This window comes from Monomorium pharaonis, chromosome 10 (assembly GCF_013373865.1).
Source record: "Monomorium pharaonis isolate MP-MQ-018 chromosome 10, ASM1337386v2, whole genome shotgun sequence".
NCBI lineage: Eukaryota > Metazoa > Arthropoda > Insecta > Hymenoptera > Formicidae > Monomorium > Monomorium pharaonis.
In genome coordinates, this window is record NC_050476.1 from 16,261,945 (window position 1) to 16,278,852 (window position 16,908).

The 16,908-nt window shown below is 35.7% G+C and overlaps 1 protein-coding gene across 2 annotated transcripts in view; it reads right to left on the reverse strand.

Moving 5' to 3' along the window:
* Nucleotides 1–289: 289 nt before the first annotated feature.
* The window catches only part of LOC118647636 (alpha-methylacyl-CoA racemase-like), a 69,674-nt gene continuing 53,055 nt past the window's right edge, over nucleotides 290–16,908 (reverse strand). For both annotated transcript variants that reach the window (XM_036292896.1, XM_036292897.1), the window contains exons 3-7: nucleotides 6,261–6,374; nucleotides 5,949–6,087; nucleotides 1,681–1,824; nucleotides 1,300–1,543; nucleotides 290–1,224 (exon numbers count right to left, since the gene is read on the reverse strand). In XM_036292896.1, the coding sequence (XP_036148789.1) occupies nucleotides 732–1,224; nucleotides 1,300–1,543; nucleotides 1,681–1,824; nucleotides 5,949–6,087; nucleotides 6,261–6,368 (1,128 nt within the window). In that variant the 5' untranslated portion in view covers nucleotides 6,369–6,374 and the 3' untranslated portion in view covers nucleotides 290–731. The remainder of the gene's footprint in view (nucleotides 1,225–1,299; nucleotides 1,544–1,680; nucleotides 1,825–5,948; nucleotides 6,088–6,260; nucleotides 6,375–16,908) is intronic.

Genomic DNA, 16,908 nt, shown 5'->3' on the forward strand with positions numbered 1-16,908 from the left:
TTGTTTCTTATTCTTTTTTATTATTGTTTTTTTTCTTTTTCATTTTTTTTCGTTTCTTTTTCCGACCAAAAGAGGGACACAGCAATTAATCTGGGTCAAGCGCTGTCTCTGTCTAACCAGTAGCATAATGGGCGCTAGACAAAGAAAGAAATTGACCTGGACCATGTCTCCTCTTTGTCTTTCTGCCGGACACTTTTCAAAAGCTTTTTGCAGGAAATGCGCAGTCCATGCTTTATGTCGATGATTTTTACAAAATGTGGATTAACCCACTATTGCAGCAAGCCCTTTAATTGAAAAAGGCCCCAAAAAAATAATTAAATTATAATAGGTCCAAAATTTGGTTTATTTCGGACTTTCTATGAATGTCCGAAATTGTGACAAACATATATCCCATGGATGACCATTAAAGGACTTTCTATGAACGTACAAAGTTGTGCCAAACGTATATCCTATGGACGTCCATCGAATGTCCGACGGACCTTATTTGGACTCTTAATGGACGTCCGAATGTCCAGAAGCGGATATCCATTGGACATACAATGGATGTCCTTGTGCTATCTGGGTATATAATACCATTAATCAAATTATTGGAATTCTATATCCATAAGTCTGATATTATCTGTCCCAGCAAACACAGAACATGTTGTAATATTGCTGTGATGTTGCTACAATGTTACAACATTGCCGCAATGTTGCTGCTATGTTCTGTGTTTGCTGGGATATGTTTAAGTTTAGAGTTGCACTTGATAAACAATTTCGTTTGACAATAGATCGTTAATTTCATTAGACTGAAATCTCAATTCAGTTAAGATTTGTACGGTGTTTTCACCCGCTTGTAGATTTTTATCAGTTCCATGAGAAATGCCAGGTGTACGAGATAAACGAGGAGCAGGATTTGGAATTATGTCGTCTCCTATAATCGTAAATGTCTGCCTCTGCTTGTTGTGAAGATGCGACGTGGCGTCTTTCAAACTTAACATCGGTGTCACGCATGCATCAGTACTATCAAATATAGTGCACCATTCCGCTTGAGTCTTCGTTTTGAAGATTTCCGTGATTTTGCGGCGATTTTCTTCAAAATTGTCGAATTGCGGTACATCGGTGCTTGAAAGACCAAGTTTCTCTAGGAAAATTTTGTAGAACTGTGGTTCTATCGCTCCAACACACATGTAACACTTATCCTTCGTTTCATATGTTTCATAAAAATGTGTTCCTGTATCCAACCTGTGGAAAGAGTAATTAAAAAATTTTCTACAGAAGAAAAATCAAAAGCTCTTGTTTTAAAAAAAAAGTACTTACATATTTCTGCCACGTGGATTTTCCCATATACCCATTTTCTGGGATCTGAATAACCAGGATCCTAAGTATGCTGATCCTTCTACCATTGATGCATCTACTATCTGTCCTACATTACTTTTAGTTCGTTCATACAACGCTAAAATTATTCCAAGAGCGCACATCAAACCACCACCACCAAAACCTGCAGCAAGATTGACGGGTGGTGTAGGTTTCTCATTATATCGGCCAAGTAAAGACAGTAAACCTATATTAACAATTTATACATATTATGTATGTATACACACACACAGAGTTATCTAGTTATTTCGCTACACACACACACACACACACACACACACACAAACAAACACACACGCACGCACGCACGCACGCACACATTACCTGATAAACCTAAATAATTGATGTCATGACCAGCCATATCTGCATAATAGCCATTTTGACCATATCCAGTCAATCTAGCATATATCAGTTTCTTATTTGTAACCATAAGTTCTTTTGGGCTAATTTTTAATTTTTCCATGACTCCTATTAATTATAGATTTGTACAAATTAAAAAATTTTATTCTTTATTAATTATATTCTTTATTAATACAAATTTTTTAAATATTATACATTAAATTAAGTTTAAGATTAGAAATCTTTCTCATTAAATTAACAACTGTTATTTAAATTCAACACTACCCAGATAACACAGTGTCTTCTTAAAGAATTTATAAAGTAGTTTTTCTTTTTGAACAGTAATTCCTGAGGAATTCATAGAAGAATACTTTAAGAATAACGTAGAAAGTTACATGCACAATGATTCGAATTCCTCAGGACTTCTTAAAGTATTCATATAGAATTACTTGTTGGAATTCCTCAGAATTTCTTAAAGTATTTATTAAGACTTCTCCAAGTAGATATCTCAAACGGAATTAAAAAATTTATTTTCAAGATTTCTGATAAATGTTCCGATTTTTATAATATTGGAACGTTTCTCAGAAAAATTTAAAAAATAAAAAATTACAATTAATTTTGTAAAAGGAAGAAGATTATACCATATTTCAGCCAAGCCGTAGTCGTATCTGTTAAAGCATGTTTAATTTTTGTACCTGAAAAAACGGTTACCCATCCAAGTGTTAACCATCGCCAACGTTGCTTGACTTCGAAGACCGTACGCATCTTAACGCCCCGTGATGATCCATGAACACTTCTTGTTTATGCATACATATTTGTTAATATTGTTGCGTGCCGCGTGTCGCCCGATACATCCCTGAAGCGCCAGTCAGCTGACGGACCGATCGATATTTTCGATCGGCCGGTTGCCGGAAGAATTTGTTATTTAAATAAATGAATTAAACGGCTGGTTGCCGGGAAATATTTTGTAAATAAATATTGTAGACAGTTTAACGTCGGACTCCTGCCGAGGAGGACGTGTCATGCGCTTTCTCTGTTGCAATAAAGCTTTTTGAGTTCCATAGACGTTTTGATTTTCTCGACGCGAGTGTGTGTGTGTGTGAGTGCGGGAGTGTCTTTCGACGTTCCGGCGCAACATTTTGGGGGCTCGTCCGGGATCGGACGAGCGAGCGAGCCGACGGGAATTTTTCCGACGTCGTAAGGAATCAAAATGTCGACGACTCACTCGCCGAGGAAGACTCGCTCTCAGCACCAGGCGGCGAGCTCAGACGAGACTAGCGCGATGGAGGCTGTTCTCCTCGAGTTACATCAGATGCGCGAGGAGCGGAGACGGGAACGGCAGGAGTAACAAAATTTCCGCGCCGAAATGGAGGCCCGTTTCGTGGAGCGTGAGGCAGCTTTCCGACGAATGGAGGAGCGACTCAACGATACTCAGCTAAGTCGCTCCAATAATATTTCCGCGGGCGAAGCTCCGACAGACGCGGCGCGTGTGGATTTCTTGAGCGGGAGGGGAAACGCGAGCGGGGATCGGGCGTCGTTCCCTTTAAGAGTAAAGACCGACACTTATGACGAGACGGTGCCGCTGCGCGAGTTTCTCTCACAATTTTCTTTCATTTCGCGCGCGAACGGCTGGGACGAGGCCTCCCAAACGGTGGCCCTTGCGTCATGCTTGCGGGGGAAAGCGCGTTCAGTTCTGGATGGGTTGAGCGCGGAAAAAGATAAATTAACGTTTTCGGAGTTAAAATCTGAATTGGAATTGCGCTTCGGAGAAAGTGAATTGGCGCAAAATTTTTATTTACAATTCACTAATCGTAAACTCCTCCCGGGAGAAGATTATGCTACGTTGGGCGCGGATCTTGAGCGCCTTTCTCGAAAAGTATATCCAAATTGTTCTCACGAAATGCGCGATAAAGTTGCTTGCGCTTAATTCGTGGCTGCTCTGTCGGACGGTTTTGTTAAACGGACCCTCCAAGTTGAGGGGATATCTTTGCTCAGAATAGCGATTGAGCGGGTCAGAACGTTGAAATTTATAAACGAAAATAGTTTCGCACAAAAGCCGGAGAGGCAAGGGAGCGGAATTTCGGGCGTAAAAGAAAACAAGAGCGCGGAGGATCTTGAATCTTTTTAATTTTAATTATTTAATTTAAAGTTTGTGTTCTGTTTTGTGTTTTATTATTGTTTCAGTATTAATGGAGTTCTGAAAAAGGAAAGGGATTTCGGAATTGAGAGCCGTAAGAAAGTTAATTTCCTGGACTGCCTCTCCCACGGTTTTTGACCGTGGTTTTCCCGTGGGACTTGGGTGAATGCCGATGCAGGGGACGGGGAGCTCTTTGAGCGATGGGTCCACGGAAGATATTCCCCCCCCGATCCCGAAGAAAGAAGAACGAAGCGCACAAGACTCGGCGGAAGAGGAGTTCGGGGACGGCTGGAGGAATACGGACTAAGGAATTCTTTGTGGGAGCCTGGCCAGCTTCACGAAGAAGGAAGCCCGTGTGGAGAACCTCCCTGGAAGAAGAGGACTTTGGTGGACGTGGCCCGGTAACTCGCTACAGAAGTACGAGGAGGGCAAGAAATCGTCCTGGAACCAAAGAAGATCCTTTTCCAGAAGTGTCGCAAGCTGCTTTTCGGATTGTCGGGACGACAATTCAGAAGAGGGGGAGCAGTGTTGCGTGCCGCGTGTCGCCCGATACATCCCTGAAGCGCCAGTCAGCTGACGGACCGATCGATATTTTCGATCGGCCGGTTGCCGGAAGAATTTGTTATTTAAATAAATGAATTAAACGGCTGGTTGCCGGGAAATATTTTGTAAACAAATATTGTAGACAGTTTAACGTCGGACTCCTGCCGAGGAGGACGTGTCACGCGCTTTCTCTGTTGCAATAAAGCTTTTTGAGTTCCATAGTTCCATAGATTTTGATTTTCTCGACGCGAGTGTGTGTGTGAGTGCGGGAGTGTCTTTCGACGTTCCGGCGCAACAATATATTGTTTTGTTAATTATATATAGCGCATTTTGTGTATAAAAGTATAAATTAGCATTTATTAAGCGATATACCCAGACAGCACATGTAGATTATGAGAACGATAATAGGATATTGCGAAAGTATATTGCAATATTCGTATAATATTAGAGATACGTCTGTGATATGGCGAGTATATACTCATAACGTACTATGTCCGCGTTGCTTTATCCCATAGAATTTCGCTGGCAGTTTATGAGAATATACCGAATATATCTTAAGAATGTTATACGTATGTCTAAAGTATATCTTCAGTATATTCACAATATGTCTACAGTATGTTCACATTATATGGGCTCATGCATAATGAGAGGAATAAGGAACAAGGAATTAAACATACAGAATTAGCAAGAAGAAATAAGAAGAGGAATTAATCATTTCGCACATCAGGAAGCTATCGCGAGAAATGAAGCGTAATATCTGTTGAATACGCTGGGGTGCTTTGGGAAATTATGCTCAGATAATTGTAGGTTATAACCTAAATAATATATGTATATATACAATATATATATATTATTATAGTTTACGTTACTATATTATATCTTATGTACATACCAGAGTTATCTGGGCGTAATTCCTGAGAAAACCACGTTGTCCGTGAGTTCGTGTTCGCACGTTCACACCCTACACTTCACCACGTGTCTGCATCACACGGCAGACGAAAATGCGTAACGTTACAGATCATAGATAGCGTTGACATGATTCACTTTCGATATTACGCGGATATTTTGGAAATATGTGATAGATATACATGAGATATATCATAGGATATTTTACGGATGTTTTGAGTATATTAGATATAATCTCAGTATATTCGGTAGGAGTTGCGAAGTTCAGTCGCTATATTCTAAGTTTATCTTGAGGATATATCAAAATGACATTCTACTGAGACGTTATATGAATATTTTACGTATATTCGGTATGATCACAGTACATTACGTATGAGAGTATAATATTCGTACGATATCTGGTGCTGTCTGGGTATAATTATAAAAATGTAATTGAGATTATCCAAACACTCGAGTCATTTCTGATGAATACTCAAAATATTCCAAATAATAAATCGCGAAGTATTCATTGCAATAAACTCTTAAGGAATACTTCAATGTGAACTCATTGTGGCTAATTCCTCAAGAATTCTTTATGTATTCATTTTTCTACTTTTCCATTGAAATTTCTTTAGGAATTTCTGTTCATCTCTGTGTTATCTGGGTAATATATATCTTATATACATACCTCTCCTATATGTATCAATAATAACATCACTTTCGTCACTTAATTTTTTGAAAATATTAATACCCTTTTCAGATTTTAAATTTAATGCTATTGACCTCTTTCCATTGCCTAAACAATCTTTTAACATCTGTCCTTTAATCTGTAATAATAAAAGATCATTAAAATAAAAATGTTAATAAAACTTTAATTTAAAATTATACTTTTTATATCATGTGGTAAATATTAATTGGTAAATATTAATAATAAAATGAATAATTTCTGTTATTATTTACATAAATTTTAGCACAATATTCAAATTCATTTCTTAATTACCTTATCTACTCTGATAACAGATGCCCCAAAATCTGCCAAAATCATTCCACAGAAAGGCCCAGGAGCTAGCCCAGCTAGTTCTAAAACTTTGATTCCTTTTAGAGCCATCTGCTTCTATATGATAACAAAATGTCAATTTTATTTAGAAAAGGAACTTGATATTTATAATATCAAATAATTCTTTTTTTAACTTCCCCTATAAACCTGTTTTAACAAAAAACAACCCACATAGCACGGAATATTATAGCAATGTCGCAGAAAAATTGCAATATATCAACAATATTACATATTGCAGTAAAATATTACAGAAATATTATTGACATATTACATGTTTATAAATAACATGAAAATATTAGGTTATATTGTAACGATATTACATTTTAATTAAGTAGCAATACGTTAAAATTGATATCACGCATATTAAATTAAGTGAGGGTTTATAATAAGTGTTAGTATACTTTAAGCCATAAGAAATTGATAAATCGCAGACAAAAATGACAAAAATAATTGTAATTGATTAATTTTTTACGGCTTAGTTTAAAGCTTACTCTAGCTGTTTTTAAACTCAACCTAATGTTAAAATGTTATTAATCAGTACGTTTACACGTTATATTATAAATTAACTATAAATACAAAATTAAACATAGTTTGGAAATGTGACTTTAAAAGCAAAAAAATTACACTGTAAATTTATTCATGTTATTTTTAAATAAAAAATATCTGGATGAAAAAATACTATATATGACAGTTTCAACACTTGTAAAATACTGTAAAAACTAAATTTTTTCTTGACAATTAACGAATTAATGAGAATACTCACGTCCGCCATTTTTCTTCAAACTAATAAAGTAACAAGCATTTTATATATATAATACATTGCAATAACTTTTACAGTCTCAAGATCATAAATATCGTGTCTTCGTTTCATCGTCGCATAAAGTTTGGCGTTTCCAAACATTACTGACGTATATGTACAAAACATACCTAACTTTTATAGTGCCTTAGTTTCGAGTGAGGCGAAAATCTGTTAGAAATGTAGTACCAAATGGTGGCGCTGACGATGCTGATACACAGGGATAAACCGGAATTAAGGTACTATAAAAGTGAGTATTCTCACGTCCGCCATTTTTCTTCTAACTAGCAGGAAAAATTAGGTGTTTTGTATATATATACGTCAATAATCTTTGGAAGCACCAAACTTTATGCGACAATGAAACGAAGACACGATATTTATGATCTTGAGACTGTAAAGGTTATTGCGATGTATTATACAGGGTGTCCCAACGCATGTGGACCACCACTCGTAAAAAGGTAGAAGGGATCGAGATGAACATACAGGTCCAATATTTTCTTGGGTTAGGTCTACAAATAATCGAGATATCAATTTTTTTAATTGTGCGAATAAGAGCGCGCCGCGGCGCGCCGTAGGAAGACCCGAGCCGCTCGAGCCGTAGCGCGGCCCACCGTGTGAAGCATTGGCTGCCGGCAGCGGGGAGAAGGAGGAGAAGCGGCGCCGCTGCCTGTGCTTCGCCTCCCACCGCACCGCGCCTAGACTCGCGTCGTTACGCACATTCGCAATTACTTGACAAAATTATTTAGCAAAGATAGGGACAAATTAAAACCGTAATAAACTTCTGTGATTGAGAAAGTCGAAAGAGAGAAAGCGATGAAAACTTATGGAATCTTCAAATAATCTAATTTCTATCGTAATTGTGAATATAGTAAATTAATGATAGTTTTCGGTACATTGACGATATATTCTTTCTTTTTCTTAAATATCTTATTTACAGTATCATACAACTCGAACTTTGTTTCTTATTGAATTGTATCGTACTGTTAAATCCTTAATGAAAACATTGATAAAAATTCGTAAATTCATTCGTAAAATCATTATCGTAAATTCACGATTGATTCTCAAATTGATAGTTTATTTTTTTGTCTATTATAATATTTGCTACATCGAGTTCTCTCATCGTTATCTTTTTTCTCTTACACGATATATTCATAAATATTTCTTCATATTTAATCAAAATGATGCAACAATGGAACAAACTTTTCTAACAGAAAATGCGAGAACGATAGAAAATAATATCATTTCTTTAAATTTGTTCCTTTTGATTTAGAGATGGATTATAAAATAGAAATCAATTAGATTCTCGTGTTTTTATTTTAAATAAATCACTGAAAATCTATCGTAATTAATAATGCAATTAAAGATAAAAGAAACTCTAAGTTTTTTATCGTCATGAAACAAAACTCTTCGTATTGACAATACGTGATGTTGAACGTTAATCTCTAAGCATAGTTATCGTAGAAGACGCATCGCCCCTAATCTATTGTTGCACGCGTCGCCCGGCCGCGCGAGTCAGCTGGTTGTTATAGGGAAGAACGTTGTCATATTGTTGTTTATGTCGGTTCTCGAGTTGTCAAGCTCATGTATCGGAGTGTTTTGAATAAATTCCGATTTTTTAAGAAAACGTGCTATCCTATTTCGTGCGCACGAGAGTGCGCAATTGTGTACAGAGTTTGTAGAGCTGACGAATGCGAGAGCGCGACGCAAGAAGCGCAACACTATTGTGAAATACTTATCCATAATATGTTACATTCTTTGTAATAACACATAGAAAAATGCCCCCCTGTTGATGTGACGATTTCATCACGTATTGTCAATACAACTCTAAGTTTTCTTTCATGACGATAAACTTAGAGTTTCTTCTATCTTTAATTGCATTATTAATTACGATAGATTTTCAGTGATTTATTTAAAATAGAAACACGAGAATCTAATTGATTTCTATTTTATAATCCATCTCTAAATCAAAAAGAACAAATTTAAAGAAATGATATTATTTTCTATCGTTCTCGCATTTTCTGTTAGAAAAGTTTGTTCCATTGTTGCATCATTTTGATTAAATATGAAGAAATATTTATTAATATGTTACGTCCAGGGTTACAGGAATGTTGGGTAGGGTCGGGTGATTCCCTGGGTATCTTAAGAAACAAGGAAGGGCGTAACAAACTTTACTCCCGAAGGCACCCGTTCGAGGGAAGGTCAAGTGCCTTAGGGACGAGCGCACTTTTTATGGCTAGAAATGTGGGTCAGTGTGCCGGTAGGCTCACTGTAACCCGATCTCCGAGCCGTGCGTCCGTTGGTCCTAATTTTTAGTCAGCAAATTTAATTGCTTTAACTAGGGATTGGACCCGATGCAGTCTTAATCAGGAAGGAGGAGGGTAGGTTGACTAATAAATGAATAAGAAGATTTTAAAATTTAGTCCATATTTATTCTAACACTCACAAGGGAACCTTGCGAACTCGAAAATTCTGATTTTAATGAAACTTGGCATAAATGTAGAGGGGGTAAATACATGAATTTAGAAATTTATCGTAGCTGCCCATAAACGGTTTAAAGGGGTGAAACCACCCTTCAAAGATTGAGACATTTTTCGTTTTCTCGATATATCTCGTAAACTAAACAAAATATTAAAAAATGTTTTATACAAAAGTTTTACAATAAAAGTACTTCTATCTAACTACAGTAATTAAATTTAAAAAAAAATTTGTTTAAACAATTTTTTTTTAATTTTTGAAAAAAAAATTTTTTTTTTTAAATTTTATTAATGTAGTTAGATAGAGATATGGTTACCATAAAACTTTTGTATAAAACATTTTTTGATATCTCCAATACTTTTCGAGATATATCGGAAAAAGCAAAAATCTGCTCTACACTATGCACTGAAAAAAGCATGAAAGAATGCGATAGCACCGCGACAGAGCGTTAAAATATATTTTAAAGAAATTTTTTATTAAGGTTTATTTATGATATTGAATATTATATGAGATACTAAAAATATAATAAAATAAAATAATATAAAATAATATTTTGTATAATATAATAATGTGTAATAATATAATATAATAATGTCGCACGTAAATGCATGCTGATGTGAGTGAGAGAGAAAGAGTAAATAATATTAATATAATATAGCAATATAATAATATAATATAATATAAAATATTTATATCCAGACTTCTTGGTCCGGATCCATTAGCGGTGACATGCCAAAAAGTCGACGCAGATCGACGACATCTGCCAATCCAAATCGGCCATATGATTCGTCAATTAAAGCATTATTTCGCTCTCTGTCGATCTTGCGAAAGTATCGCTTCCAAAATCTTTTTCTTATATTAATAAATCCATGTATGTGGATGTTATCGAGATATATCCATGTCTAGATACAAAATTAACATATTTTAGTGTGGCATTATACATTGAACAACAATATACTTTAAATTAGGGTAATAAAAATGCAAATTAAAAAATAATGCATTAATTATAATTTTTTAATATGTAATTGTTTCTTTACTCATTAATTATTAAAACAATAATGCGTAATAAAAAAAATCGCATTACTTATTTCAAAAGTAATGCATAATTGAGAATCTTCGTATGGGTTATTAAAAAAATATTTTTTAATAAAACCGTAATGCATTACAAAAAGTAATGCATTATTTAGAACCCTACTTTGAATATATAATAAAAAACTTACTCGTTGATTAATCGGTCCGCGCACGGACACTAGACCCTCCCGTAGAGGAATGATTGTCATTTATTGGTATTTCCACTATAGTATTATTGAGGAATGACACACGCTGCATCGGCTCTTCACCCACAAATACATACTGAAATTATATTATTAACATTATTAACATTATAATTATTTTTACACCACTGCACATAAAACTTGCACATACAACTTATACTACTTACTCCATCAACAGGGTATTCGATTCTTATATGCTGCATCTTCACGGTATAACAAATGCACACTTCGAGTTAAGACTAACGTTGAGGATCAGACCCCATTATAATATATTGAAGATCGCAATTTAGATTATTTATCTTTCATTAAAGAAAAAAAGGTAGACTTTCTTATAATTCAATCACAATTAGCAATTTCGTTCTTTAATAAAAGATAAGTAATCTAAATTGCAATTAAAACTGAAATGTATGTTTACAATACGTGACTAATTTAAATTTAATAAACGATACATCACGTATTTATAAAAATGAATACGTGATGTATCATTTATTAAATTTAGATTAGTCACGTATTGTAAACATGACGATATTTTTCAGTAATTTTCTCTATTCAAAAGATTCTAATTAAAGAAAGATATGAACAAGGTTATATAAATGATAAGGCTCTGTATATAAAAGAAGTGTTACTTGTACTAACAAGTTTAACGATTCTAGTGTTAAAAATTGGCAAAGTTTAGTTTGCACTGAAAGTATTTGTATCTATAATATAACAAAGCAAAATGGTACACGTGAATCCTACAAATGTTCTTAATATGTTAATTCTTTCATTCCAAATTTCAAATATTCCACAAACACCTGTAAATAACAAAGAAATAGAATTACACGATACTATAAAGGATATTATACAAAAGTCAATGGATGATATATCATTTATGGTACAAACCGATACTACATTAGAATTTGAAAATTATTGGGACTCAAAATTATCCGAAGCAGAATTTGTCGCGGATGACGAAATAGAAGAACTTGAAGACAATGATGAATATGAAGAAGAAGATAGTTGTACATCGGAAGAAGGCGAAATTATAAATATTCACTATAAAAGGAAAGCTGTCGAATTCTGGAAAAGTGGAAAAAAAGGACGTTTTACTTTATCAACAGTGCAGCACCGTTTTAGAAAGGTAAAGTCATTACCGCAGCTATACCAGTGGGAACAATCTCTACAAAAAGGGGGTACTCATAGAGAAAAATTATTACACATTTCTGGATACGTCTTCAAAAAATTCAAATACGCTAACGAAGAAAACAGTATTATTCATGATTTAGATTTGCGACGATGGGCGTTAGAAGCAAAAGAAGAAATTAATCTTCCTCATTTTAAAGCAGGAGCAACGTGGATATTAAATTTTAAAAGAAAGCATGGGATAGTGTCAAGAAAAATAACAAAATTTATAAACCGTTCATCAAAAACAAATCAAGAACAATTACAAATTGCATGCCAAGAATTTATAAGTTCTGTGAAATCATTTATAGATCTTTTTGAATTACAAAATATATATAATGCAGATGAAAGTGGTTTCAATTTGGAGATACATTCAGGCAGAACGTTAACAAACCAAGGTGTTAAAACAGTCGAAACCATAGTTCAATCACAATCAGCAATTACACACAGCTACACTATTATGCCCACAATTTCTGCAAGCGGACAATTACAATCACCTCTTTATTTGGTATTAAAAGAAGCCAGTGAAAGTTTTGGACCACGCGTAGAAGAAACTTTGTTTAGACCTGCAAATGTTTATATCGCAGCATCAAAATCAGGAAAATTAACTACACAACACTTTCAATCTTGGTTCAAAAATGTATTTTTACCTTCAACTGGAAGTTTCAGTGTATTATTATTAGATTCTTGGAGCGGTCATTGTCCCGCTAGTCTACAAGAATTTATGCCATCTAAAGATAAAGATGTACGGATTTTAACAATACCAAAAAAAACCACAGGAATGATTCAACCTCTTGACGTGTATGGATTTAGAATATGGAAAAACTTTGTGAGGACATTTAGTGATCGAGTTACATTGTTAAATTATGATATTAATTTACATTTAAGAAATAATATCATTAAATTACAATCGTTAACTCATATACAGCTGTCCTCTCCACGATTCCATAATCTTTTCAAATACGCCTGGTTTAAAATTGGCTATATCGAAGAACGGCCGTCAAGGTTTGAAAATCCAGTCGATTTTTGTTTCTCCGGAAAAGATATACATGAAATTCCACGTTGTTCCACATGTGGTGAACCTGCTGTAATACGTTGCTCCTGGTGCATGAAGTATTTCTGCATGTATAATTTTTTTGAAGAATACCATAATTGTAAACACTACGAAATATAAGAATTGTTCGTAAGTAACAAATTTCTTATTTAGATAATTATAATGTTTATTAGTAATGTTTGTAATAATTTAAATGTTTTTTTATACATTATAGACAAACTCTATGTATAAATCGTAAGACAGAAGGACGAAATAATTTTTCCAGAATATTATACAATATATCCAAAGTCCTTCCAGAGCATGCTGAAAGTACACCACCGCAGACATTTTAGGGATGGAAATCATACTCCTATCAGGAACTCTTTAGCATGTCACCTAATGGATCCGGACCAAGAAGTCTGGATATAAATATTTTATATTATATTATATTATTATATTGCTATATTATATTAATATTATTTACTCTTTCTCTCTCACTCACATCAGCATGCATTTACGTGCGACATTATTATATTATATTATTACATATTATTATATTATACAAAATATTATTTTATATTATTTTATTTTATTATATTTTTAGTATCTCATATAATATTCAATATCACAAATAAACCTTAATAAAAAATTTCTTTAAAATATATTTTAACGCTCTGTCGCGGTGCTATCGCATTCTTTCATGCTTTTTTCAGTGCATAGTGTAGAGCAGATTTTTGCTTTTTCCGATATATCTCGAAAAGTATTGGAGATATCAAAAAATGTTTTATACAAAAGTTTTATGGTAATCATATCTCTATCTAACTACATTAATAAAATTTAAAAAAAAATTTTTTTTCAAAAATTAAAAAAAAATTGTTTAAACAAATTTTTTTTTTAAATTTAATTACTGTAGTTAGATAGAAGTACTTTTATTGTAAAACTTTTGTATAAAACATTTTTTAATATTTTGTTTAGTTTACGAGATATATCGAGAAAACAAAAAATGTCTCAATCTTTGAAGGGTGGTTTCACCCCTTTAAACCGTTTATGGGCAGCTACGATAAATTTCTAAATTCATGTATTTACCCCCTCTACATTTATGCCAAGTTTCATTAAAATCATAATTTTCGAGTTCGCGAGGTTCCCTTGTCAGTTTAAAATGAATAATATACAATAATAACCTTAACAATCGTATCTATTTTAACATAGTGCTGGTCATGAGGTTAGAGCGCAAGTTTTATAAAAAAAATGAAAAATTGAAAGACAGTGTTTATTTATTATAGCATCCGGTGTGAAGGACTACAATTTAAATCAGATTGTGGTATTAAGTTTATAGAGTTTGATTGTATGTACATGTTTGTTACACTTTGTTTATTTGTTTTATACAGTGCTAGTGACCTTACACGATAGTAAATTAAAATATAATAACTGTAAATAACTAACATAATTTGGACATGGTTTAGGCTATATATATATATATATAATATTTATACTATCTCCGTTATAATAGTGGTGGAAGGGGGGAAGAAGTTGTAAAAGAAATCTGAGGGTACGGCAAAGGGATCGTAATAGTGAGAAGTAAACACGAGAATAGGATCTGTGGGAGCAAGTGCAGGTAAAATGTCCAATAGGACTTCTAGATCTAAACCGTTAGGGTTAATAGTGAAATCTCGGAGAGATTGAAATAGGGGGTCTATTTTAACTGGAAACTGCTCTAACAATTCAATGAGAGATGTTTGAGTCCCATCGTAATGATAGTAGCGCGGCCGGGGTGGGACTCGCTCAAGTTCGTCGATAAATTCTATGGATGGTGCAGGGGAAGGTGGGGGTGAAATTTCCTCAGGTTCTGGGGAGGTGATCGGAGAGTATGAAGGAGGAAGGACTTGAAGAAAGGGGGACGGAGGTGAGGGAGGTACTATGTTTCGCGGGGGTGAATTCGCTGATTGTATTCGGGGTTCGCGAGTTCTAGGGGCAGTATCCGCGGAGTTGGGCGGGTGACCGGACCCTCTAGTAGTTGGCTTGGAACCCGTTAGCCGAGACGCCTGGTCGGACTCCTGAAGGTCCACCGCGGAATCCGCGTACCGGGGCCCTTGGCCGGACTCTCGAGCGGCTGGCTCGGAATCCGCGAACCGGGACACTCGGCCGGACTCCTGGATGATGGGGTCGGGATCCGCTAGCCCGGACGCCTGGTCGGATTCTCGAAGATCGGGATCGGTGAACCGGTCTCGCCCCGGAAGCGATGAACGCGATGTCTCGTTTAATGCCTGCGCGAGAGCCCGTCTGATTGCCCTCCTCCGAGACCGTTTGTAATTCGACCGATTCCGATGAAAGAAATTTCTTTCCACTATAAGTTGTAATTATTTGTCTAGTTAAATAAAAAGGAAAAAACGAGACCCGGAAGAGAATTGAGATTGAAGACTTACTACTTGTTGAGCTAGCGAGAACCTTGAGTGAGTAGGCGGGGTGGTCGGTTGGATCGCCAATCTCGAGGTGATCGGGTTCCCTGGCTGACTCGTCGGGCCTCTATCACTTGTACACTCAACACGACGTTAGGACAGATCTAAAACTTTAGATGGGGGTCCGAAAGAAGGGACGGAAAACAGTAAGTAATTTTCTTTCGGGTTGTGGATTTTTATAGTGAATTTCCCACGACAGGAGTTTGGGCGTGGGTGGTTCAAAGGACTTTATTGGTAGGATTACTTCTCTTAGAATTGCGTGGGGGTATCACTTAATTCCTTACTGGACGGGTAGTAGGGCTTTTGGGAAAAGATATTAATTTAGGCGCCCAATTATTGGCCGGTTCCTCCTTGTCTCCGCCCCGAAAAGATTTCAAGCTCTGACGGAAAAGAGGGGGTTAGGATTTTCGGATGTTCTTTATCTAAAATGGGGGAGGAATTTTTATGTTTTCCGGCCCGCGCATTTCCCAGGGGTGGCAGGCACATCTGGTTTCCAAAGGAAAATTTTATAGTTTCTTTGACATTTGAGGTGGTCTGGCTCTTTTTCGATAACATTTCGCCCGCAAATAAAAAGTGTTTTACCCTTAAAACCAAATGTGCCATTGCCCCTTTTCAAGTAATTTAACTTTCCATCTGGCACTTATCTGCGGTCGTAAAAGAATTCTGACAGTGCCCTTAGTCCGCTAAGGGTAAATATTTGAATCTTAACTTCGCTGGGGCCTAACCCCCACCGAATTTTATGAGCTTTTTAATGTATTGGGTCCCTCTGATTATAGGAACCAGATGCCATCGCGGTGCAGAGATATTTATTTAGTTTTCTCTCCCGCGACACCCGCAGATAAGTCTCAGAATTTTGTTTGGCTTACTTATCTCTGAAAAGGTCAGCGGGCAATAAAAAGGTGAAGTCCCCTGGACGTAACACCCTCCGCCTTAGACAAATGTTGGGGGTGTATAAACGCAACATTTGCAAAATACGTTTTCCGCTGGCTTTTTCGACTTAAACAAGATTTAATTAAGGTACTATTGTGCTTTCGCCTACACTTAATATTCTGACTTGCTAAACTCGCCTTAGGTTTTTACTAGTTTTAATATTAACGGTTTCAGAGGCTCTACTTCCCTCCACATTACATTCATTTGAATAAATCGTAAGTAGTAGTCGTTAAAATGGGCCCTAATGGAATATACCCATAAAAATGCAGGCGTCCACATGCGTGCGCGTTTCGGGCAGGGTCACAAATACGCTGACCGAAACTCCCGTCTCGAGATCTCTGCTCTCCTTCTGCCCATCTACCTTTAGGTCCTTATGGGACTGTTTCTCTCAAGAGTTGACTGGTCGGATGTTTTCCATATGTTTGTACTCCTTGCTAATAGCAAACGCATTCTTTTACTCTTGATA